This window comes from Rutidosis leptorrhynchoides, chromosome 11 (genome assembly GCF_046630445.1).
Source record: "Rutidosis leptorrhynchoides isolate AG116_Rl617_1_P2 chromosome 11, CSIRO_AGI_Rlap_v1, whole genome shotgun sequence".
NCBI lineage: Eukaryota > Viridiplantae > Streptophyta > Magnoliopsida > Asterales > Asteraceae > Rutidosis > Rutidosis leptorrhynchoides.
This window is the reverse complement of record NC_092343.1, coordinates 3809446-3836492: the sequence shown is the minus strand read 5'-3', so window position 1 is coordinate 3836492 and position 27047 is coordinate 3809446. Positions and strand designations below refer to the sequence as shown.

General features: G+C 34.9%; 1 protein-coding gene across 1 annotated transcript; it reads right to left on the bottom strand.

Moving 5' to 3' along the window:
* Positions 1–363: 363 nt before the first annotated feature.
* On the bottom strand, positions 364–4319 carry LOC139877919 (microtubule-associated protein 70-1-like). Its single transcript, XM_071865320.1, has 11 exons — positions 4047–4319; positions 3195–3280; positions 3004–3069; positions 2741–2911; positions 2481–2651; positions 2233–2388; positions 1984–2130; positions 1811–1882; positions 1312–1719; positions 1076–1233; positions 364–599 (listed from the first exon to the last, which is right to left on the bottom strand). Exons 1-11 carry the CDS (start codon positions 4234–4236, stop codon positions 581–583), a joined length of 1644 nt encoding a protein of 547 aa, XP_071721421.1. The 5' UTR covers positions 4237–4319; the 3' UTR covers positions 364–580.
* Between the last annotated feature and the right edge of the window lie 22728 nt (positions 4320–27047).

Sequence of the window (27047 nt, the reverse complement as noted above, 5' to 3'; positions counted from 1 at the left end):
TAACTTTTTGTCACCCTAGAAATAGATACATTTGGTCTACTTTCAATCTTTGAACCTATCACGTTTTAGCTAAAAAAGTTATTAATGTATCTTTGCAGGCAGAGAAGGCTATGGTAGATTCCGAATTAGATGACCGTAAACTGGATCTTGCAACTTTAAATCAGGAGCTTGAAACACATGCTACTTGTTTGAAAAAGATTAGTGATCTTGAAAATATTGAGTTAGTCTCAAGAAATTGCTCTAGTACCAATTGTTATAGTTTCCTAAATTCAACCGAATTGCACATATACAGTGTTTAACCTAAAAGCTTAATAAAAGGAATAAGTTTTGGATTGCAACACTTTTATTTATAGAATTATGGAGAGAAAGACTGCTTACAACAACCTTCTGAAAGGAACTGTTAATCTGTTACCAAACACGTGCAAGGCATGTAGTGTTCATATAACTTTTATGACTATATAATAACACACAAATGATACATAACATACCAAAAGTTACATCTTTAACATAATTATTAACCAATAGTATAATTTATAACCTATCTACCTAAGTAATCCCTTGAATTTGCACTTCTTATAACTCAACTTATCACACGAGTCCTGCAAATCGCATAAGATAATGCAAGTTAGTAGCCATTTTGATAATCAATGTTTGTGCACATGTAACAAATTCATATTCATGCCAATGGGGCTTTGCCTCATTGGTCACCATGTTAACATGGTGTTCGAGGAGACCAGGGTTCGAGTCTCGGGGGGGGGGGATTTTCGTGAATTAACTCTAACCACTAACATTGCCTTTCAAAAAAAAAAAAAAAAAAAAAAACAAATTCATATTCATCACTATTCATTTAAAAGAAAAAGAAAAAGAAAAAAAAACTTTGCTTGTCACTTTTTATCCAACTGTTGGCTGAATACTAGAAATCTCAACATACAATGGTTGTATACTTGTATCATAAACTTAATAATTACATACATGTGGCAAAATGGGCAGGTTGGGGATGGTTCACACATCAAATGGTTTATGGGTCAATCACAGCGATGTTGTAAATCATATGAAACTTATATAAAAATCTAACCTGGGAACGCTCGTACGTCGTACCATACGACTTTCTCGTTCTTTAACACCAACCCTTAACGACGCAAGTTCTTTTTCCATTGCAGCTATTTCTCTCCTTGTTCTTTTGCCCTCGATCTCCATTGCTCTATTCAGCGTCTCAACGTTTTTTTCCAACATCTGCAAGTTTCAGATTATTAACTAACACATAAAAAAACATTCTTAAGTTATCAGTTATATATGACACGCGCGACGAACCTCAATTGTGTTGGTTTTGTCTTTGATAGTTAGATCTTTTTGATGACAAGCTTTTTGCAACGCTAAAACCTCCTTTTGTAACATATCATAAAGCATCCCCGATACAAAATCCTCGCGTTTTGACTTATCTTTCTCGTCGGAATGATCATATTCATCATGAAATAGTTTATCCGAATCTACTAATTTGCTACTATCATATACTTTTGATGAGATATTTCCATTCTTAAGTAACGTTCTTGATGTAAATCTACTAGAAGATGATCTAGATAAGTTTTCAACTCCTCCAAGAGATTGGCGTGGCGCACGTATATTGCTCATTGTCCTTTCAATGGAAGCACACGAAACACCATTACGAGATGATTGCTTAAATCTTTCTTCCAACACTTTGAAACGCAATTGATATTTTTCCTATAAATATTATGGTTTAATGAGTAAAGTTAAGTTTCAAACGCGAAACGACAAAAACTATACCATCCTCAAATAATATAACTCCACTTACTTTTAACTGTGCTTCTGCCTTTGCAGTGCGTTCAGCAATCGTCAGTTTCTCTTTTAGTTGCTGCAATTCTCCCTAAAAAACCAAAAATCTGACATGTCAGATTTCTAGTTAACATTATCATTTAGATAAAAAAAAAAAAAAGGAACCAAAATACCACATCGTGCAATGCGTACCTGAAAAACGCGCCTTTCTTCGAGCCATTGCCTAACAGGCATTACTTTGTTGTCGGTATCTTTCCAGTCATTCGCCACAACAACAGCAACACGGTTAGCCGATATTTTCGCACGAGCCAATTCACGGTCCAACATTTTCTTCTCTTCCTACAAAAAAGTTTCAAATAACATCACCAACTTTAATACTAATTAACAATTTCCAAGGTTTTTAAACTTATTATATAAAGTTCATTATAATGAAATATTCACATTTGTCTCTTGTAGTCTACGCTCATAATCGCGCACTACATTAGCAGCAGCTCCACCAGCCAAAACGGCTTCTTCAAGCTCACGAACAGTTTGAGTTAGTTTCTCAACCTCTGAAACTTTTTGTCGATTCATTTTGTCCAAGATTTTGTTCTCCTCCTACAATCCAAAAGTTAACACTATCACACACACACACACACACACACACACACACACACACACACACACACACACACAAAAGAAGGTCTAACCTGACATATCTCAATCTGTTTGATGAGTTCCTGGTTTTTGTTCTGAACATGATCAACCATTGATGCTTTTGCCATGGCTATTTCAACGGTTCTTTCTGCCTCCAAAAGTGCAGCTTCTTTTGATTTACTAAGACGATCGAGTGCTCGATTGTCATCCTGCAACTTTGATACCTGAAAAACTCAAACACAATCATAAATCTTTGACCTCGGTTGTTAGTTAGTCAAAGAGGGTGTGGTTTGGTTTGATTTGATTTATTTACCTCCATTTTAACCAACTTGAGTTCGGCCTCTAATGGAGCAAGAATAGCCTCAATAGGAGGTATCTCGTCATCTTTTTGTGCTGCGTGAACTCTTCGAAGAGTAGCTTCGGCTGCAAATTGTGCAGCCAACGCTTGCTTTTTCTCATCATTAATTTTCTTAATCTCTAAATTCTGTAAACTCAACACATTAAACCCCCTCAAGTTAATAAAATATAAAAAATGCTAACATTATATGTTAAAGTAAGAATAACAAATTTATGTACCTTGCTTTCTAGAAGCGATTCAGTTTTCTTAAGCTTTTCATCAACTTTACCTAATTCTTCATTCAGCTGCAACAACAAAAACATTACAGGTTGACTATGAACCATGAATCCATCACACGTTCAAAGATTCATTTATAAAAAAATAAACCCTCGATGGTGATAATCGATTAAAAATTGCCAAAAAAGTGAACCTCTTCGACAGCCTTTTCTTTAAGGTGTTCATGGTGCTTCAACGCCTTGATTTCGTTATACGAGTCTCCCAGTTCCCTATCTTTATCTGGTATACAATGAGCAAATGAAAAGATGACAAATTACATAAAACATGCACCTTTTTTATGTCAGAATTATTGTTTTATGCAATCACCAAAAGAAGTCGCATTCATACTGATCACAAAGGATAATCAGTATTCCAGCCAAAACCACTCGCAATTTTAGACAATAAGATTTAACATAATTTATCAAACAATTTAATTTTCAGTTCCAAAATGCATTTTTAAGGAAGTAGTAACATACTTTTTCTACACAATAGCAATTTTAAATGTTAAGTATACACACCAAATTCTGTAATGTTTTTTTTACCAAAACAAACAAGATAGCCGTATTATTAGTCATTTTCTTACTATTAGATAAAATCTATTAATTGTCTAATTATATATCAAGCCTAATAGCTAACAATACTAATCATATAAGAAGACTAATACTACATATATATGTCTAATACTTACTGGTAAGTGCAGCATTTTCTTATAAAACAGAACATTATTGTTATATAGGATATCCTTTTAGCATTTTTTTGTCAGGCGGTTAATTAACCGGCAAATGAAAATTTTCAGTAACTAATAAGTCAGAAGCAATACAATAACAGTATCAGTACTTAATAATATCATACCAACAAAAACTCCAATACTGTTTTATACCAAGATCCCAAATTAGTGTCAATATTGCCTCAAAATGTAACAAAAAACCAACATCTTTAGCTTAAAGAAACAATATATTAATGACTAAATTCTGCTCTCTAAATGAAATGTAACCTTATAAGTTACCTCGCAGTTGGTTTTCAAGACGATTGAGCTCGTAACGAACAGGATCTGAACCATGTAAATGATTAATGATATCATCAATCTCAGTTGCTGTTCTTGATATTGATTTTTTTCTAGTGTATCGAAAAGAAGGCGATTTCTTTAACGGTGAAGAATCCGGAATTGTGTTGTTGTTTAGTTGAAGAGTACCCATTGAAATCAATGCAAGATTGTGTTAAAATAATATTAAGAGGGACTGTTAATTATAACTCAGTTGCATTTATCTGTCTATATATATAGAGAATATATAGAATGTAAATGAAATGAAATGTATGTTATAAGAGAGAATGTATTGAGGACCGTTTGCAGTTAAACTGATAGAGAGGGAGAGATAATGAGTGAGTGTAGGTGGATACTCTACTTTTAATTTGTTTGTATTTATATTTATTTTTTGTGATAATTAATAGTGTGACCAATTCTTGTTGAAACTTTTAATTCTTTTTATTTTATAATAGTGCTTTTTTATCTTTTACATTTGTTTGACTTGCAAGAGTATAGTAAAGAAGACAATGGTAACTAACCCATTTTTTATGTGCATAATATATATTGATATTTAAACTTACTAGAAGTTTAATCATGTTACAGTAAAACGTAAAAACAAATAGTTTTTATAAAATTATACATGATATTATTGTGGAAGAGTTCGGTAGAAGTAATTGTTAGCTGAATGTGAAAGATTATAGCTCAAGTTGGAAGTTAGGCTGCTTATGTTTTATAAGCATTTACTAAAAGTGTAAAAGTGACATTTAAAAACAAAAAGTAGACAAAAATACATAAAGATAAAGATTAAAGATATAAGAGGTAATTAAGGTAAATAATATTGTAATGGTAATTATTATTATATATATTATATATTATATATAGTATCAATTGGAAAACAAAAGAAGACAAAAAATTTCGCAATTTTGTCACTTTACATTATGTTAAATTTCACCCCCTTTTGATTACCTTTTTAATTTTGCCCAACTCTCTAATTTTAAAGGATATATATTAAACACTATAAAATAATAGCACAAAGATATAAGTAGCTGGGTGGCTTGGTGGCCTTTATTGTTTCTATATGGATGCAGGTTCGAATCTTGCAGGGGGCGTTTTTTTTTTCTTTCAGGCTAGCGATTTTGGGCCCAGCGAAGCGGGCCGACCCGAATACTAGTTAAGTTAAAAAGAAAACAAATGAAATAGAACAAAAGGAGATTAATGTGGACCCGCCAAATTAACGGGTGAGTGAACTATGAAGGCAACGGTAACAATAAGAAGAACAAGCTCAAGTTGGTAGAAAGTAGAAAGTAGTAAAAAGGGGAATTCATGATAACCGTTAGAAGTGACTTGTGTCCACACTAAAAAGTATGGACAACGTGATCGTTACATCATCCACTTGATTTTAAGCATGCAGCCTATTATTCCTATACCTATGTTATCTCTAAAATAATATAAAGTCAACTAAAAATAATGCAACTTAGAGGATAATGTCACAAAAGTTGAAATAATGCAACTTAAATTTAATTTTTGGGGGAGTATAAACCAAAAGATTTTTTTTTTTTTTTTTTTTGATAACAGTGGAACCCCAACTACGAAGCAGTCACATTGGCCCAAACGCAGCGAGTAAACCACCGGGTAAACCAAAAGAATTGCAATACTTCATTAGCCATATTTTCCAATTTAAATAGGAAATTGTCACAAAAGAATGACAGAGTAATATGGTTTATCAGTAACTGTGTTGTAGTTCATGTGGTAGTGGACTGACTCTTTTAACGAGAGGTGAATAGTTCGACTCCCGTGTGGTGCAACATTGCACACAAGGTTGCTCCTTAACCATTGAATATCACTCAATGGTGTCTTTCGCACATCGCATTACGAGGGCAGTGAGGGAGGGGGTTTTTACCGCCCATACCTTCGGATTGGGTCGGGTTTTCTCCTGGCAGCAGTTGATATAGATGCACAAACCGGATAAAAAACCGGATTCGGAAAGAAAAAAAACGGATTTTTTTGTCTGGATTTTTCAGAACCGGTTCCGGATCCGGTACCGGTTCTTGGCGTCGGATTTTTTTTGGATTTTTTTTCCGGAACCGGTTCTTTTTCGGATCTCGATCGGATTTTTTTGGACTAGGATTCGATTTTGCCAATTATATTTTTACCGGTTCGATGTTTTTTAACGTTTGAACAACAATAATATAATCGATATAAAGAAAAGTTATAATGCTCAACACAATAGATAATATAAATAACAATATTCGAACAATACAATTATAAAAATAACACTTTTATTAGAACGATACAATAATAAAAATAACAACACTTTTATTCGAACAATACAATTATAATTAATACATTTCGAGCTTCGGCATGACCATCACCCAATAATTTATTAAGACTAAAGTATATCTAGCTTCGGCATTGCCATCACCCTTTATACTTTAGTCGTCAAATGACCCAAATGTGTTATCTTGTTAAGCACGTTGAGGACGGTGCCTTCGATCGTATTCTTCAGAATCGAGGTCATCAACTAGAGAAAGGTAAGCTTATTGGTAACCCGATACATTCATTTCGGTTTGGTCTATGACAAACGGTTCATAGTCACCTTCATCCACTTCGTTTAGTTCATTTTCGGAATTCTCTTCAGTTGATGTAGGTGATAATCCTGCTAAATTTTCTTCATACTCTATACATTCTTCAATGTCATTATATAACGGACCTTCTAATGAAGTTTGATCTTGTATCCTATCTACCCCATCCAAATAATCTTTCAAACATACACATATTTTCACGGCTTGAGGGGTAAGTCTTGACCTTCTTTCCGATATAATTCGACCACTCAAAGAAAAGGCCGATTCGGAAGCTACGGTTGAAGCTTGAACGGTAAATAAGTCACGAGCCATAATCCTTAATATTGGATACGTGTCTTGTTTTGATTCCCACCATTTTAAAATGTCAAGGTTGTTAAATTGTTCTTCACTCATGTTTAGTGCAAAGTTTCCCATCTTATAATTCCCCAACTCGCTTGTGGGTGCCGATGTCCGTGCACATTTGGAAGCGTCTTCACGTACTAAGTTAAAAAGACTTATTTTGAGTTCTCGGCCCCTTCGAGAAGATGATCCGGGTTGGTCAACAATTGGGTTTGATTGTCGACCATATTTTGTTGCATAAATACCAAACATATTCTCAAAAACTTCATTAAATTCGTGTACTTGGTTATTTAGATAGTTGGGTTGGTCATCTAAAATACCATACGCACAATCAAAGTTGGTATATATTATTGTCATCAATCGTTCGACCCCATTAAAATTTAATCGTGGGTCAAGTGCGGCCGTACATAAATATGTATATATATATATATATATATATATATATATATATATATATATATATATATATATATATATATATATATATATATATATATATCTTATATGAAAAATCGCTTGTCTAAACACCCGATAACATTGTCGATGCATCTTTAAAAACTTGTAAAAAACTTGTTAATGATTCCAAGTCATCCCATTCGCCGTCGCTAATTGGTTCGGAAAATCCTTTTCTAAGTAGTTTTCTATTATAACCGATTAACGTTTCTTTTTGACGTAAAATATTTTCGAACATTAAACAAGTAGAATTCCATTTTGTATTATTATCAAAATAAGGACCTAACCTGTAACAACCCAAACCATACCGCGTATAAAACCCCGTTAAATTTCATGACAAAAAAATTTTTTTTTTGCTGACTGACCCAGTTGCGCGGCGCGCCAACAGGTTGCGCGGCGCGCAGAACCTGTCTGGCAGCCCGCTGTCCCGTTTTACTTAAAATGCCAAAATGTTTGACCCGTTCCCGACGTTTTTAGCCAAAACGCTTTTAACCATGAATTCATACATATAAAACTAACACGTTTAATTAATAAAATTAAGTTTACGAAGCGGGTCCCACAACGACCCATTTTACCACCTTAAGTACCGAAATACAATATTTGACCAAAAGACTTTAATGCAATACAAAGCCGAGCATGGCGATTGGGGATACGCTACCCAATCCTAAATGATCCAAAAGCAAGTCACTAAAGCAACTATGCACGTCTTCTAGTCCTCGCGCTTACCCGAGCCACCATATCCGCATGCGATCTATAAAAAGAGTCAGCAACGAGAGGGTAAGCTAATGCTTAGTGAATGATAACATACTACATACATATATATGTATAAAATGAATACGCCACACAAACAAATACCGCATACCGGGGCATCCAAGTATAAAGCATCTACACTAAGCATACCGTACGATCTAAGCAACGAGCTAAAGATACAACACAAAAGATAGTCCATCAACGACAAAGTAAACATCGCCAAATAGCTACACCCGGAGGGTTAGCTACAACACAACAACACATTAATATATATATAACAATATAAACGAACAAGGTTAACCCCTTAACCTCAAACACACGAACATTGGCCGAACAACCCGAGCCTTGTGAATTCGCACAACCCGAAATTCACTTCTCAACCATAAGATGACCGAACAACCCGAGTCATCATGAATCCGCACTACCCGAGATTCATTACCTCCAATAAGGTGACCGAACAACCCGAGTCACCATGAATCCGCACTACCCGAGATTCATTTCACAATACTAAAACCCATGGTCACGGGATTATAAAATCCACCAAATCGGGGTCATCCACAACACAACCATATCAACCCTTCGCCATTAGGGTTATAACAACCAAATCACAACCAAGTGTGATAACGTGCACACAAACGTGTACTTCGCCAAAGATGGTCAACCAAGACGCACAAACGTGCCAATTGGACTCATACACAAGTCCTTCAAATCCACCTATATGTGAAGTGAGCTCTATAACCGAGAATCACTTCACCCGACCCGCACCCATCCTACACATACATATGCATATAGGATATTATCACTCACCTTGAAGTCTTGAAGAAGCTTCCAAGTGAATCCGCAACTTGCCAATGGAAGATACCTATTCCATTATCACAATTACAACAATACAATTAGGATGGATTTATAAACCACCCAATTCGACCCTTAGTGCAAATTCGACCCAAATGCACTTCCAAGTACAAACCGCGCCCAAAACTAATCAATAATCACTAACACGAGTGAGAATGGTCCTAATACATCCATTAAACCCGAACACAAGTGCCAAACACGTGTCATACCCATTTTGACACTTAAACCCTAATTTTGACCCATAAAGGTCAAAATCTCATCCTTTACAAGTTTTGACACCAAAACACATTTAGCTTGGTTTAATACTTCAACTTAATCCATTTTAAGTTTATAAACCTCATTAAATCGCCAATCGGGTCATAGTCACCACCAAACCCTAATTTGACCCAAAGTCAAAGTTAGTCAACCAAACAACCTCCAATGGGTTCCAATACTTCCATAATCGCTAACTAAAGTGATTAAACTAAATTTCAAGTTCTAAACATGGCCAATTTGTTCACCAACCCAAAATCCACCAACAATTAACAATAAACCCGATTACTAGCATCACTAAACCCATTTCATCACCTAAAAGGGTATTACAACAAATTAACTCAAAACCCTAACTTGAATATCAAATTAAATAGATGAAATTCGGAGTTTGAGCTTACCAATACTATCACCGCGTAGCCGAGAACGAAAGAAACAACTTTAAAACCCGAGACTTTGATCGATTCGAGCTTCTTCTTCCCCAAAACCTCAAATCTCTCTCTAGACCTCCCTCTCTCTCTAACAATGGATGAGGATGATGAATGGATGTGAAATGATCCAAAGTTGGATCTAAACCAACTGATAATGCCCACAAATCCGGCCCCATGTGAAATTACCCAAATACCCTTCATTTAAAATAAATAAAACAAGATAGGTTCTGTCAGTGCGTTTGCGCGGCGCGCTGCCGCTTTGCGCGGCGCGCAGATTGACAGATTCAGCTCTTTTCCAATTTTAATATATATAAATATTCAACGAAGCCCGATCTCATATGCCTTTAATAAACAAGTATACAAAATAAATATTCGGGTCTTACAACTCTCCCCCACTTAAACTCGATCACGTCCTCGTGATCCTCATCACTTAACCAAACAGACCTCACCCTACGGTCCTCGACATAAGTCTCAATCCGACTTCCTAAGCAATTCTTTCCAACGAATCGCCTTCCACAACTAAATCGTCACCCGCGACTTCTCAAGTCCACAATCCGAGCACTAAAACCATGCTCCTACCCTAACATCGGGAAAACTCAACTAACCTCGTACCGAGATATCATTCCCTTAGCGTACTATTACCGAGTACAACGCTCAAGGCAACCAAGCCTCAACCTAGGGTCAACAACCCGAAAAGATGAAACCGAACCAAACGAATCCTTACGGATATCACCTAATCATTAAACATTCCTTGTAGTGCGCAATACGACCAATACGCAACTACCGTAACAATACAATCCAACGGTTAGAAACCGATAGCGCCCAAAACGGCTATGGGAACGCAAATCCCAAGGGGTACGAAATCATCTATCGTCACACCCGTAACAAACATGTGAGCGAAATACGGCTATCGCACCACTAATCATACCACATGGTCCTCACGACCCCACCATCGACGCATAAAACGACCGATAGTTCCCACAACATGGTCCTCACGACCCCACCATTGGTGTATCAAACAACCAATAGATTACAACTCAACATGGCCGAAACAACCCGAGCCAAAAGACATATGGAGGATGGTCGAAACAACCCGAACCTTAGTGAATTCGCACAACCCGAAATCCACCAACCCAATCCATATATCTCACAACGACATGACCGCAAAACCCGAGTCATCGTGAATACGCGCAAACCGATATTCACTACTACCGCCACATAGTATAACCGAGGATGGCCGTACAACCCGAACCTTAGTGAATCCGAACTACCCGACATTCACTACCTCAAACTATGAGCCCAACCAACAGGGACATTCGTACTACCCGAAATATTGTGAATACGAACAACCCGATATTCACGTCCCACAACACAACCCTCTTGATGAAGTCAGCGGACCCCGAAGGTCATGCTCCACCAATCTCAATATCGGATGAAGTCAGCGGACCCGAAGATCATGCTTCACCGATCTCAATACCGGATGAAGTCAGCGGACCCGAAGATCATGCTTCACCGATCTCAACACCACGCTCATGACGAAGTCAGCGGACCCTAAAGATCATGCTCCATCAATCACGTACTCCCATGATGAAGTCAGCGGACCCTAAAGATCATGCTCCATCACGCAACCATACTATAATGAAGTCAGCGGACCCCGAAAGTCATGCTTCATTAATCATCAATACCACGATGAAGTCAGCGGACCCCGTAAGTCATGCTTCATCAACTACATACCATAATCGAGCAAGAACCACCTATATCAAACATAGGTACCGAACAAGAATTCTCCAAAAGAGAACCCGACACACACCTTCCTTAACCGAAAGATTTCACCTTGCTCACCAAACACGTCCATTATCTCTCAACGAGATTTACCACATTACCGCCTCGGTGGGATTCCAATCCAAACCATAAGTACAATTTATCCGAAATCGCACTCTACCACGAATCGACCCAAAACTATGTCTCGGTAAAAATTCCAGATCTACCAAAATCATCATCCGAAATATCACACTAACACTTTCCTCGCGCAGGAGTGCGACTCCCCCACTTGGAAACACGTTCCTATATCACAACTCGTACACCCGTACGATGCTACCAAAGGTAGACTTTACCAACAATTGGGTACACACGACCCATCACCACACCTTGCTCTAACCTTGAGCACACGAAGGATTTCAATCAATCCTTAAACACTTCGAACGAAAAGTGTACCACGATTACACAAACCATACCCTCGCAATTATCCAATTGCTTTAGTTTGTCAAGTTTCACCTAGTCACTCATGTACCTACGGGTTTCTCCCGGTACCCTAAGTACAATGTAACCACAACACAATCGGAGTCGACACCACGCTAGTAGGTATAAAAGAGGCACCTAATGTTGCGTCATAAAGACTCCATTACCAACACACATCGAGATTTTAAGCACTCGGCCTCAAAGGTTCCAATCACCCGACGAACCTCATAGTTCATCACTTCAACACCAAAAGCGAACACGCGCTAAACAATCGAACACCAAAACCATTTCCGTGGCTTGGTAGTAACATTCCCCAAATACTAAGGAATGCTTGGTTACACCAAGTCTTACGCCCTTCGTCCAACAACCAAACATCACCATAGGGTACTTCCGTTAGGAACGTCACCCTTAACCATAACATGCAAATCACTATGCAATTAACAAGTCCGAACATAAACGCCACATAAATAAATATTCAAAGACATATTTATCAAAACGAAACGTACCTCAACGTCTCCTTGCGGCATTCGCCGCCGCCAACTCGGGACAATCCGACTTGCGATGTCCCTCTTTATGACAATAGTAGCACATTCCGCCTTCACTTCTCGGCATCGTGCATTCCCACAACTTGTGACCCCTAACGCCACAATTGAAACATCTAGGCGCACGAGATTCCACCGCGCCCTTTACCACTTTACTCGTACTCGCACTCGGACCCTTAGTCCTCTTACTCGGAGCACCATAAGAAACAACCCTTCCCTCACTTGAAGGTTCGCCCTTTTTCGATCGCGTATAAGACTCGAAACCTCTAGCCACCGCAAATAACTCCGCAAACGACTTCGCGTAACCCCGGCTAATTTTGCTTTTCAAGTCATCGCTCAAAGTTCGATAGAAATCCTCCATCAACAAACGATCGTTCCCCAAATATTCCGGGCAAAAACGAGCCTTCGACATAAAAGTCGTCTTTAAAGTATTCAAGTCCATAGAACCCTGTTGCAAATTTCCCAACTCACAACGCAATTCCGATAAATCGGCTGAAGTTCGGAACTCCTCGAAGAATTCCTCCTTAAATTCGTCCCACGATAACGTCATAAACGTTTCACCACCGATAAGATCAATCTTGCCATCCAACCAATCCTTCGCCCTACCCCGCAACAAACTAGTAGCGAGTCTCGTCTTTTTCTCGGGAGGGCATTCCATAGTACGAAAACACCCTTCGACTTCCGAAACCCAAGTCGTACTCACCAAAGGATCCGGTTTCCCATCATACATCGGGGGTCTAGTCCTCATGAAGCTCTTAAGACAACGCTCCATTTCACCCCTATTTTGGAATTCGGAATACTTCCCATCCATTTCTTCTCGAAACGCTCTCATTTGCTCCGCAACGGCGGCCGTAACTCTAGCGTTAAATTCCGTGTCATTCGTCTCGGTCTCGTTTCGCGTCGTCATTCTAAAGAATGCAAAACGATTAGTCCACGCACGTATAAAACGACACGCACAACACCACCCCATCTTGCTAAACACTCGTCGTACATCACTTGTTAGACACGATTTGCACCCGTAATAAGGTCTGCAAGTTCTTATTACGCACACACGCCGCATCGACTTGTTAGTACAACGACCGCCTCGCTTGATGATATAAACAAACACAACCAAAATTCTACGCGGTACAAACACACGCGAGAATTACTATCACAACACAAGAGCATATTAATAATATCCGCATTACTAATATAAACGTTAGTCAACCTATAAACAAGGCACTAACTAAACCCATTCCGACCCGTAATCCTACAAGTCCCGCAACAAATTAAGCACACACAAAAGTCTAAGTCTAGGCACCTATCTCAAGTCACCTAAATCCCTTAGACCATGCTCTGATACCACTTGTAACAACCCAAACCATACCGCGTATAAAACCCCGTTAAATTTCATGACAAAAATTTTTTTTTTTTGCTGACTGACCCAGTTGCGCGGCGCGCCAACAGGTTGCGCGGCGCGCAGAACCTGTCTGGCAGCCCGCTGTCCCGTTTTACTTAAAATGCCAAAATGTTTGACCCGTTCCCGACGTTTTTAGCCAAAACGCTTTTAACCATGAATTCATACATATAGAACTAACACGTTTAATTAATAAAATTAAGTTTACGAAGCGGGTCCCACAACGACCCATTTTACCACCTTAAGTACCGAAATACAATATTTGACCAAAAGACTTTAATGCAATACAAAGACGAGCATGGCGATTGGGGATACGCTACCCAATCCTAAATGATCCAAAAGCAAGTCACTAAAGCAACTATGCACGTCTTCTAGTCCTCGCGCTTACCCGAGCCACCATATCCGCATGCGATCTATAAAAAGAGTCAACAACGAGAGGGTAAGCTAATGCTTAGTGAATGATAACATACTACATACATATATATGTATAAAATGAATACGCCACACAAACAAATACCGCATACCGGGGCATCCAAGTATAAAGCATCTACACTAAGCATACCGTACGATCTAAGCAACGAGCTAAAGATACAACACAAAAGATAGTCCATCAACGACAAAGTAAACATCGCCAAATAGCTACACCCGGAGGGTTAGCTACAACACAACAACACATTAATATATATATAACAATATAAACGAACAAGGTTAACCCCTTAACCTCAAACACACGAACATTGGCCGAACAACCCGAGCCTTGTGAATTCGCACAACCCGAAATTCACTTCTCAACCATAAGATGACCGAACAACCCGAGTCATCATGAATCCGCACTACCCGAGATTCATTACCTCCAATAAGGTGACCGAACAACCCGAGTCACCATGAATCCGCACTACCCGAGATTCATTTCACAATACTAAAACCCATGGTCACGGGATTATAAAATCCACCAAATCGGGGTCATCCACAACACAACCATATCAACCCTTCGCCATTAGGGTTATAACAACCAAATCACAACCAAGTGTGATAACGTGCACACAAACGTGTACTTCGCCAAAGATGGTCAACCAAGATGCACAAACGTGCCAATTGGACTCATACACAAGTCCTTCAAATCCACCTATATGTGAAGTGAGCTCTATAACCGAGAATCACTTCACCCGACCCGCACCCATCCTACACATACATATGCATATAGGATATTATCACTCACCTTGAAGTCTTGAAGAAGCTTCCAAGTGAATCCGCAACTTGCCAATGGAAGATACCTATTCCATTATCACAATTACAACAATACAATTAGGATGGATTTATAAACCACCCAATTCGACCCTTAGTGCAAATTCGACCCAAATGCACTTCCAAGTACAAACCGCGCCCAAAACTAATCAATAATCACTAACACGAGTGAGAATGGTCCTAATACATCCATTAAACCCGAACACAAGTGCCAAACACGTGTCATACCCATTTTGACACTTAAACCCTAATTTTGACCCATAAAGGTCAAAATCTCATCCTTTACAAGTTTTGACACCAAAACACATTTAGCTTGGTTTAATACTTCAACTTAATCCATTTTAAGTTTATAAACCTCATTAAATCGCCAATCAGGTCATAGTCACCACCAAACCCTAATTTGACCCAAAGTCAAAGTTAGTCAACCAAACAACCTCCAATGGGTTCCAATACTTCCATAATCGCTAACTAAAGTGATTAAACTAAATTTCAAGTTCTAAACATGGCCAATTTGTTCACCAACCCAAAATCCACCAACAATTAACAATAAACCCGATTACTAGCATCACTAAACCCATTTCATCACCTAAAAGGGTATTACAACAAATTAACTCAAAACCCTAACTTGAATATCAAATTAAATAGATGAAATTCGGAGTTTGAGCTTACCAATACTATCACCGCGTAGCCGAGAACGAAAGGAACAACTTTAAAACCCGAGACTTTGATCGATTCGAGCTTCTTCTTCCCCAAAACCTCAAATCTCTCTCTAGACCTCCCTCTCTCTCTAACAATGGATGAGGATGATGAATGGATGTGAAATGATCCAAAGTTGGATCTAAACCAACTGATAATGCCCACAAATCCGGCCCCATGTGAAATTACCCAAATACCCTTCATTTAAAATAAATAAAACAAGATAGGTTCTGTCAGCACGTTTGCGCGGCGCGCTGCCGCTTTGCGCGGCGCGCAGATTGACAGATTCAGCTCTTTTCCAATTTTAATATATATAAATATTCAACGAAGCCCGATCTCATATGCCTTTAATAAACAAGTATACAAAATAAATATTCGGGTCTTACATAACCAAGTGCCATGACAATCTTTAACAAAAGCCTTATAGTTATGATGTCATGCGTTGCTCGTACGATAAATCGTTACTAATAATCTTCTAAATTTATCTTTTAATGTAGCACAAAAAGCTAAACAATCTTGAACTCCCAAGTTTATAATATGAGCAACACAACGTGTATGAATAAATGCACCATTTAAAATCGGTTTAAGTGCAATTTTTAACTCACTCATGGCCGCATCGTTATTAGACGCATTATCTAACGAAATTGTAAAAACTTTATCGATTAAATTATATTCTTCTAAAGTGTCTTGTAAAGCTTTTTTTATATTATTACCGTTATGTGGATAACCAAATATTTTAAAATCGATAACACGTTTCATTAAAAGCCACGAATCGGGATTAAACCAATGAGCGGTAACGGCTAAATAAGAATTTGCTGTTCTATGTGGTGCGCTCCAAACATCACAAGTGTGATGACCCGGAAATTTCTGACCAAATTTAAACTTAATCTTTGTATGATTAATATTTCTGACACGATAAGCAAAGTCTGTAAAACTGAATCTCAAAATTTTTGAACTACTTTCATATATTCAAATACCTTTCGGTTGTTCTTGACGATTCGCGAACAATTATATGTATATAGATACATATATATATATATATATATATATATATATATATATATATATATATATATATATATATATATATATATATATATATATATATATATATATATATTCTATAACTTGAAAACGTAACAATGTATTAATTGTTTGATACCGTACATTAAACTTATTGGTTTAAATATTTATTTGAATATATATGAAAAGTTGGAATATTAATTGTATGAATAACTTGCGACGTATATTTAAAACGTGTTTATGAATGTTGAAAATATATATTAACTTGGTCATAAAACGATTTGTTATTATATATATATTAACAAATAGCGAGACAATGATTTATAGAAGTAAATGACCAAAACACTCGAAAGTTTAAGATACACTTAGAATGATATAGTTTATTGATAATTTAAGACTATATTTTAACAAAGGTACGAGTCACAAAACGTAAATTGCGAGTTTTCTAAGCGTACGAAAATGCGTTCGAGAAACCGGAACCGGGACATAAGTCGAGTGACAAAGTACGAGTCATCGGAACGAAAATTACAAGTCAACTATGCACATGAATTTAATATAATATATAATTAATTATTTAAATTATATATATTATATTTAATTATGTCGACAAACAAGAAAACAAAAAATATGTGAGCTGGATCTGACGGCCATGCGATCGCATGAGAAATAGGCATAGCATGGGCATCAGATTTCAAAAAGTTGCCTATAAAAGTCCAGTTTCTGCTCGAATTCTTTTACACATATACTCTATAAGTATTTAATTATTATAGTTATAATAATAATAATAATAATAATAATAATAATAATAATAATAATAATAATAATAATAATTATTATTATTATTATTATTATTATTATTATTATTATTATTATTATTATTATTATTATTATTATTATTATTATTATTATTATTATTATTATTATATTATTATTATTATTAAGATTATTATTATTATTATTAATCTTAATATTTTTAGTAATATTATACATAAAATATTACGACGAGGTCATGAGCGTGTCACTTTCAAAACAAGCTTCAAACGGGATAGAACTAAGGAAATTATGGGTTATATCTATGGAGGTTATGGGTAATGTTCATGAGTATTGTTCGCAAGTCAAACCTAGTATTTATCATCTCTGTTGCATCTACGTACTTTCCTGCAATATTGAATCTCAATATTGATACGTGAGCATTCATATCTTATCTTTTATATATTAATAATGTATACATGTCTAGTGCTCGAGTATATATTTATACATGCTTGTATGCTAAATTTTGTCGTTAAACAGTTTATAATGAATCACGAATTAAATACATATATTACTGGTAAAAGGTATATGATATACATGTTTTCGGAAAGGTGGTGAAAAATCAATAACTTTTCATTTAGAAATCGCGTAATTTCGATGAACGAATCAAAAGATATGGTCAACTGAATTATAATTGACGTTAATTGGAATTGCTTTTAAATCTGCAATTAATATTTAAACAACCTGTTTATGAGATTGATAAAATACTACTAGCCAAGTAAATGAATCCTTATATAAGGCACGTCTCGTTTTGTTGAACAATTGTCAAAATTGACTTTTTGAAATGACTTTTGATAACTTTTGTATGTCGATCTCGAGCATTAGGATTGTGATACACTATAACTGTGACGACCCGGAAATTTCCGACCAAATTTAAACTTAATCTGTATATGTTTTCGGCACGATATGCAAAGTTTGTTAGGTTGAGTCTTAAAATTTTTGAACTGTTTCATATATTAAACTGACATTCGACTGTTCCCGGCGATTCACAAATAACTATTTGTAAATAGATATAGATATATTTAAATATATGAATATATATATTAATTTGAGATATAATTTAAAATATTATATGAGTTAATTAATTATGTAAATAAAATGATATATGATATTATTATAAATCTATATACATATAATGTATATTGAATGTATATACATATGATTTCGAATTTATTTGGTAAACGATATCACTCCGTGATAAAACTGTCAGTAATAAGAAACCAAAAATGAGACGTCTATTATTATTTGTTTAACCATAACGTAACACTTAATATGCCTTTTATTTATTTTATAATTTGTTAAATGTTCTTTGATTAATTATAACAAAGTTAATAATCCCATACACAACCATTATTACTATTTACTAGCTAGGCTTTCCATAACCCAACGCCTAACACGTATGACTCGACACATATCAATAATCTAACATAATTTTGTTGGACTATATTTTTTTTTAGGAAGTTATAACAAATGACACGACTCAGAAAAGTTGTGATCTATTTATCACAAGCAATAAATAAATACTAAAAGCAGATCGACAGATTGAGCTCAAATGGAACGAGATATAATCGTAGAAACCAATATCCACCCAACTTTCTATTACGTATATAAATAAATGCACTCAAATATTTATTCAACTTTTCATTATAATCCATCACAACCTAATCATAATAAATTAAATTCAATGAATGACTACTATTTCTGTCATAACCTTTACATACATATTTCCGTGTATTTGTTAAAATGCACATCACTATCTCTCATTTCCATTTACAGTTGTCATCAACTCAATCACTTTACTATATCTTACTCGTATTATTTACAACACATAATAATTCATCTTTCCTTGTTTTGAGTCACCTTTCACATCTCACATCTCCACTCTGCATTTTCTTTCTCATCGTTCCCACTTCTATCTTGTTGAACATCATACTCATCGGCCACCATGATTTCCATAACCACCATCTCCTAACACCATTAAACCGCCACCATCCACACCCACTACCACACCTTCTCTCTCTCTCTCTCTCTCTCTCTCTTTCCCTCTCTCTCTCTCTCTCTCCCTTATTATGTTTCTGTTTGGAACACCATTAAACACCCACTATCACCACCACTTTATTATAAACCACCACCATCAACTATCATCATTCGGTTATTATGATTACCAGTTTTCTGTATGACAATCACCGAAACAAACACCACTATGCAACAGCTACTCAACTTCTATTCTTTTTCTTCAAATCGACAACCAACCAAGAGTACTACTGGTAGACGTTTGTCTTTTTGTTTCTACTCCTATTACGATTTCAAACCAACATCATTTTTAGACCATAAACCTGTTGTGCGTGCTGTTTTAATCAATCTCAAAACAAAACCCACTGCTACAGTAAAACCTGCAACTTAATTGTTTTGTTTCCTGTTTGTAGCTACTGCTACAGTAACTGTAGCTGATTTCCTTTTTCTGTCGAATCCCAAATCAAACCACCACTATTCCTATATTCGACCTCCACCATGAACAAACGGTATCTAACTGATTACCGTTTCTGTTTCAGTCGAAGGAAAAACCAAACCACCACTCAACCCACACTCCATGAATCTCACAACCAACGAACACCACTACTGCTATAGCTGTCCAAATTTACGTTCCTATTCGAAGTGTATATACTGCAGCTACTGTCCCACTTCAGTTTCTGTTACAGTGTATGATGAAGATTACGGATGATGGTAATCGAAATTGAAGATGATGATGAATAGTTATAATTATGGTGATGATTCAATGATATACGAACCTGTTTCTTTTCTGTACGATCACAAAACAACCATTACCATTCTGCTATTGCTACTGATCGATACAAAATCACCACTATCATCATGTTTCAATCGCCAATCTAAACCGGATACAATATTTTGTTATTTATTTAAATCAAACCGTGAAGTAGGGCAAATGCTATTGCGTTTTTTTTTATGGCCGACATCTTCTAACCCTACCTCTCCACTTGTTTAATATCGTGGATAATGACAGTTTTATTTTTCCTTTTCTTTCGTTACTGTTTCCCTCGACCAGAATTCACAAAATAACCCGTTAAAACAATTTTAGATTAAACCGTAATATTGGGCTGGGATCCTTTTTGGTGTTGGGCCGAGAACTTGTAATGGTGGTTGGGCCGTATACCTCTGTTGGGTCGAACTGCACAAAGGCTTGTGGACTGTAACAGAAAGAACGGGTTATATATAATTGGGTTATGAGTTAATTCAGAAAAATAGAAGTGGACGAATGATTAAGGGTGTTTGAGGATTAGCGAGAGGTCGGGGGTTCGAGCCTGGGTGCAGGCAGTTTATTTTTTTGAAGCTCTTCCTATTAAGGTAGTTATTATTATTATTATTTTTTTTATTATTGTTATTATTGTTATTATTATTAATTATTGTTGTTATATGATTAATATTATTATCATTCATAATAAGTATTAGCATTAAGTATTATAAGTATTATTATTATTATCATTAATATCATTATTATTATTAAAATAAGTATTATTAGTATTAATATCATTTTTATTATCATTATTAGTAAAATTGTTATAATTATAGTATTATAGTTATTATTATTATTATTACTACTACTATTATTATTATTATTATTATTATTATTATTATTATTATTATTATTATTATTATATTTATTATCAAAAATATTAAAATTATCATTTTTATTATTGTTATCATTTTTATTATTATTATCAGTATTAGAAAAATTATCATTTGTATCAAAATGATTATTATTATTATTATCATTATTATTATTAGTATTATACTTAGTGACATTATTATTAGTTTTATCATTATTATTATTATTATTATTATTACTATAATTATTATTAGTATTATTATTATTAATCAAATACACCTTTTAATTATTATAATTAATATTATTTTACCAAATAAATATTTGTTATATAAAAAAAATATATTTAAATACAGATGACATAACTATATTAATATTTCTATAATAAATACTAATTATGTATCTAATGTATATAGAAAAAAATAGTTAATTAAGTTATTAATGAAACATATAATTTACTAAAATAACAAATAATATATAAAATTGTTGGATTACCATTATATGCTTTAATATATATAAATAATATAGGTTTGTGAATCCGAGGCCAACCCTGCATTGTTCAGTTGTTCAATATCGTCATATGTATTTTTACTACAAAATACATTAGGTGAGTTTCATTTGCTCCCTTTTATATATATTTTTGGGACTCAGAATACATGCGCTGTTTTTATAAATATTTTACGAAATAGGTACAAGTACTAAAACTAATTCTACGTGGGTTTAAACCAAAAATATACCCTTAGCTTGGTAACATTAAACTACTTGTCTATGTACGGTAGGCGCGAATCCTAAAGATAGATCTATTGGGCCTGACAAACCCCATCCTGACTATGAGATGCTTTAGTACTTCGAGGTTATTTTAAACACACCTGATCTGGTGTACTTCAGAGGGTAAAACATGAACATTAAGGCTTGTTACCGGGTGCCTACAACTTATAGAATACTTTTATACACTTGCGAGTGTACATATATTTATAAACGGAAATCTTGTGGTCTATTAAGATATTGAAATGATTGTTATGATAAACCTATGAACTCACCAACCTTTTGGTTGACACTTTTAAGCATGTTTATTCTCAGGTACGAATTAAGTCTTCCGCTATGCATTTGCTCATTTTAAGGACATTACTTGGAGTCGATCATCGCAATGGGACCAAATGTTGATGACTTCGTCCAGGTGGATTAGGACGGGTCGTTACAGGTGGTATCAGAGCGGTGGTCTTAGCGAACCAGGTCTTGCATTAGTGTGTCTAACTGATAGTTGTTTAGATGCATTAGTGGGTTTGGACTTCGACCGTGTCTGCATGTCAAGAGTTTTGCTTATCATTTTTGTCGGAAATCATCTGCTTATCATCCTTAGGAAATTCCCTACTCATTATTCTTAGTCTAGACACATTTTACTGCCTTGACTACATGAATAGTGTGTATAGACAAAACTCATATCTTAGCGTATCTGCTAAATCATATCTTAGCGTATCTATTATGATAGACTTTGCCTGATATCTTTCGTAAATTTCTCCATTATTTAGGGGAATCTGGTACTATATATATATATATATATATATATATATATATATATATATATATATATATATATATATATATATATATATATATATATCTATGCATATGATGCATTGAGAATACCATCCAACTATCAATTGCTGTCACTAAACTCTTCATACCAAAAATCTTTCCTGAGATCTTGTAAGATGGCCTCTACGAATCGACCAAGTTCCTCTGACTCCGAAGACAGCGTGACAGGAGCACACCAACCAATCAACTACCATGATTACTGGAGAAAATGGGGTTGGGTTCGCGACATACTCACCCTATGGAGAAGGGAAGAAGGTACTCCATATCATGAACCGAATCTACCACCTAACCTTGGAGTACTTGACCTGCTAACCGGCGAACCTATTCGCAACACCGTTTATACCCTCTTTGCGAGAATTTTTCGTCTTGAGACTACCATTAATGGAACTAGAAGAGATATCCAACCTCCACCTCACACTGATAACCAGCCAGGATTAGTAGAAGAAGTCAACAAACTTCGTGCCTGAGTAGTAGCTTTGGAGAATATGATGCAAAACTTACCAGCTTCAGCAGCATCACCGGCACCAACGGTACCACCAGTATCAACAGCTGTACCATCAACAACACAAGCCTCAACATCTCATTCTGTACATCGAGCATAATTTTGTTCTACGTATTGTTCTACATCGATTATCTCTGTCCTACATATCGTTCTATATCATTTATCTTTGTTCTACCTGACAATTATGTAATCTCTAAGGTTTTAGAGATTATGTATTCTAGTTCTAACGGTAAATCAAATGAGTTTAATAACATATTTACTCATTAAATCCATGATTACATCTGAAGAAAATATATATGTATATATGTTTTCATAAAGATTGTAATTAAAATTTCTTTTGTATAAACTGTTAATAATGAAAATATTTTAACGGGTAGGTAATACCCGAGGAATATTCAGATTTCACATTAATAAGTTACACTATACATCCTTTGAACCTGATTCAACGATCAATTATTATCCTATTTACATTCATCGATATACGAATCCGTTCACCACAGAATAACCATTTTTATTCAATTTCATATTTGGATTTTGACTTCTCAAAATCGAACAAGTGGCATAATGAAGAAAACATTGGACAAAATAAAATTTATTAGAAACAAAAATTAAATAATGAGAAAATTTGTTAAGAATCCACGCTAACAAAATCCTAGCTAACTGTTCCTAGCTAACTGTTAATTCCGTATTACATTTTAATTATCACAATTTATATTCTCGCAATTTTATTTATCGTCATTTAATTTCTGTATTTATTTTACGCACTTTAAATAACGGGACACGTATACAAGGTTTCGACATATCATATTGACCCATCTATATATATATCTTGGAACAACCATAGACACTCTATATGCAAATGACGGAGTTAGCTATACAGGGTTGAGGTTGATTCCAATATATATATATAGTTTGAGTTGTGATCAATACTGAGACCGGTATACGGGTCACGATACGTATTAATTAATTCGAATATTATATATTAAATTATATATGAATTTATTGGATTATTGGACAATTGGACTATTGGACTGCTAACTTTGGACAATTAAAATGAATTAAAATATTGATTATAACATATGAAACTAAACAATTCTTCAAGTTTGCCACTTGATTTCATCTTAGACCTCATTTGTATTTTGACAACTACAATCTACGTTCAAACCTTCCATGATTCTCGAAAACACCTCAATCGAGAGGGTGAATTAATCGCACTTCATCTACGGAAGAAAAGATTTATGCATATAGTTATGCACCTGAAAAACACGCAAAAATTGAATAAACGTTTAACACGTATCTGTGCTAGCTTCTTTGGCATTGTTATATCTGAAAATAACAACGCAATTTCTTTTCAAATTAGCCAATTTTGTCACAGCTCCATCAAGACAATTTTGACTTTTCATCCGGAGTAACCTTATTATAACCCTATCATATACTCATCTGCATCTTGTAACGAGAATTGCCATACTAATTACCGAGAATCAGCAAACAGTATTTCGACATCTCGCAGTGTTTCTATATCAATAGTTATATGTATACGTATAACATTTATCTCTTAGAATTATGATCTTTCATTCTGAAATTCTGAAAAGCACTCAGTCTACAAAATAATACTCTGAATGTTGAAAAAGCTGAATGAAGTAGCAGAAACCCTAGACAACCGTAAACGACCTTAATCATCGGAAGTTTGATGATAAAGAATAGTATGTTGGTAAAGCTCAGAAAAGTTAGAACTGGAAAACGGATTGAGCTAATCACGAAGGAGACCAAAGACAAATACAAGGACCATACCCTATATTCAAAGAATCCAGGTAATTCTGGATTCGTTGAAATCTTTAGAGAAAACCTTGCTCTATACTCATATTAAATCTTATGGAAAATCTTTCTTCATCAACCTTCGATCTTAGAAATTCTGAAAATATCATCATAATTATCTTTTGATATTTCTGAGGATATTTTCATAAATATTCTTGTCCAAAATTAATTATTTCTTCGTGCTATCTATGTTACATCATAAAAGAAACTGATTTAGTTTCTATCATTCTGAAAAATTGAGTTTAAATTATGAATGAATTTCTAGAGAAGTGTTGGGAATTGAAGCATGAGTTAGTATAATATTGATGTGGTAGCGGAGTGGTATAAAATACTATTAAATTTTTGCAGGAAATACTATTAAATACGATACAATTTTACACAAGATATTTATTTATTTATAGAATGGATATACTTAAACCTTGCTACAACACTTATAGGCAGTGTACCTAATCGTACAGTAGTGTAGTTTTTAGTAAGTCCGGTTCGTTCCACAGGGAATCTTTTTTAAACAAAGCTCAACGCTATATTAGTTTACTTTTATAAAAATACAAACATATATATAAGTAATATTATTATTATAAAGGGGAGTTTTTACCGTTTAATGACCGGTTTGTCGATTTTAAAACTTTAGTCGCAGTTAAAACCAAATGTAAAATAATAAATAAATACAAGACTTAATTTTAAGCGTAAAGTAAATAACGATAATGAAATTGCGAATAATTAAAAGTGCGATAAAATAAACTTGCGATAATTAAAAAGGACGATAATTAAAAGTGCAATTAAATAACAATAAATAAAAGTGCGATAATTAGAAATGCAATTAAATATAAAATAAAGGAAATTAAATATGAAATAAAAGAATTATGCTTATTTAAACTTCCGTAATTATGATGTTTGACGTGTTGATTTTAATTTTATGCCCATGGGTTAATTGTCCTTTGTCCTGAATTATTTAATATGTCCGTTTGGTTTTTGTCCATAACAGTCCATCAGTCATAAATATAAAGTGCGAGTGTCCTCATCAAATTATTCTTATACTCGAAGTTAAATATTCCAACTAATTGGGGATTTAAACTGTAACAAGATTTTAATACTTTGTTTAATAATTACACCAGGTTGTCGACTGAGTGTAACCCAAGGTTTTAATATTTTGTTATCAATTATACCAAGTGTCCTTTGTACATAATTTCACCCCTGTTTTAATTATTCTAGTGGCTATTAATCCATTCCCGTGTTCGGTTAAATGAACGATTATTCGTACATATAAATACCCCGCCCATCGTGTCCGATTGAGTGTATATGGTAATTTATAGGGACGCCCAATTGTAAATCTTTATATTAACATTAACAAACTATCATTTAGTTAAACAAATATAAAGCCCATTAATAGCTCATAGTCTAATTTCCACAAGTGTCGTTCTTTTGTCCAAACCCCAATTATGGTACAAAGCCCAATTACCCAATTTTAGTAATTAGCCCAACATCATGATTACTTCGTTTTAAATAAGCATAATAATAACTTAGCTACGAGACATTAATGTAAAAAGGTTGAACATAACTTACAATGATTAAAAATAGCGTAGCGTTACACGGACAGAATTTCGACTTACACCCTTACAACATTCGCTAACATACCCTTATTATTAGAATTATAATTAAAATTAAAATATAAATTATAAATATATATATATATATATATTTTACGTATGAGGAGAAGAAGAAAAAGATGATGATTTGCGATCAGAATTCGGTTGCTTTTATAGGGATTTTCGACTTTAGGGGCTCCGCGACTCGCGGCATTTTTGCCTTCAAACTCCGCGAGTCGCGGAGTTTGAAATTATA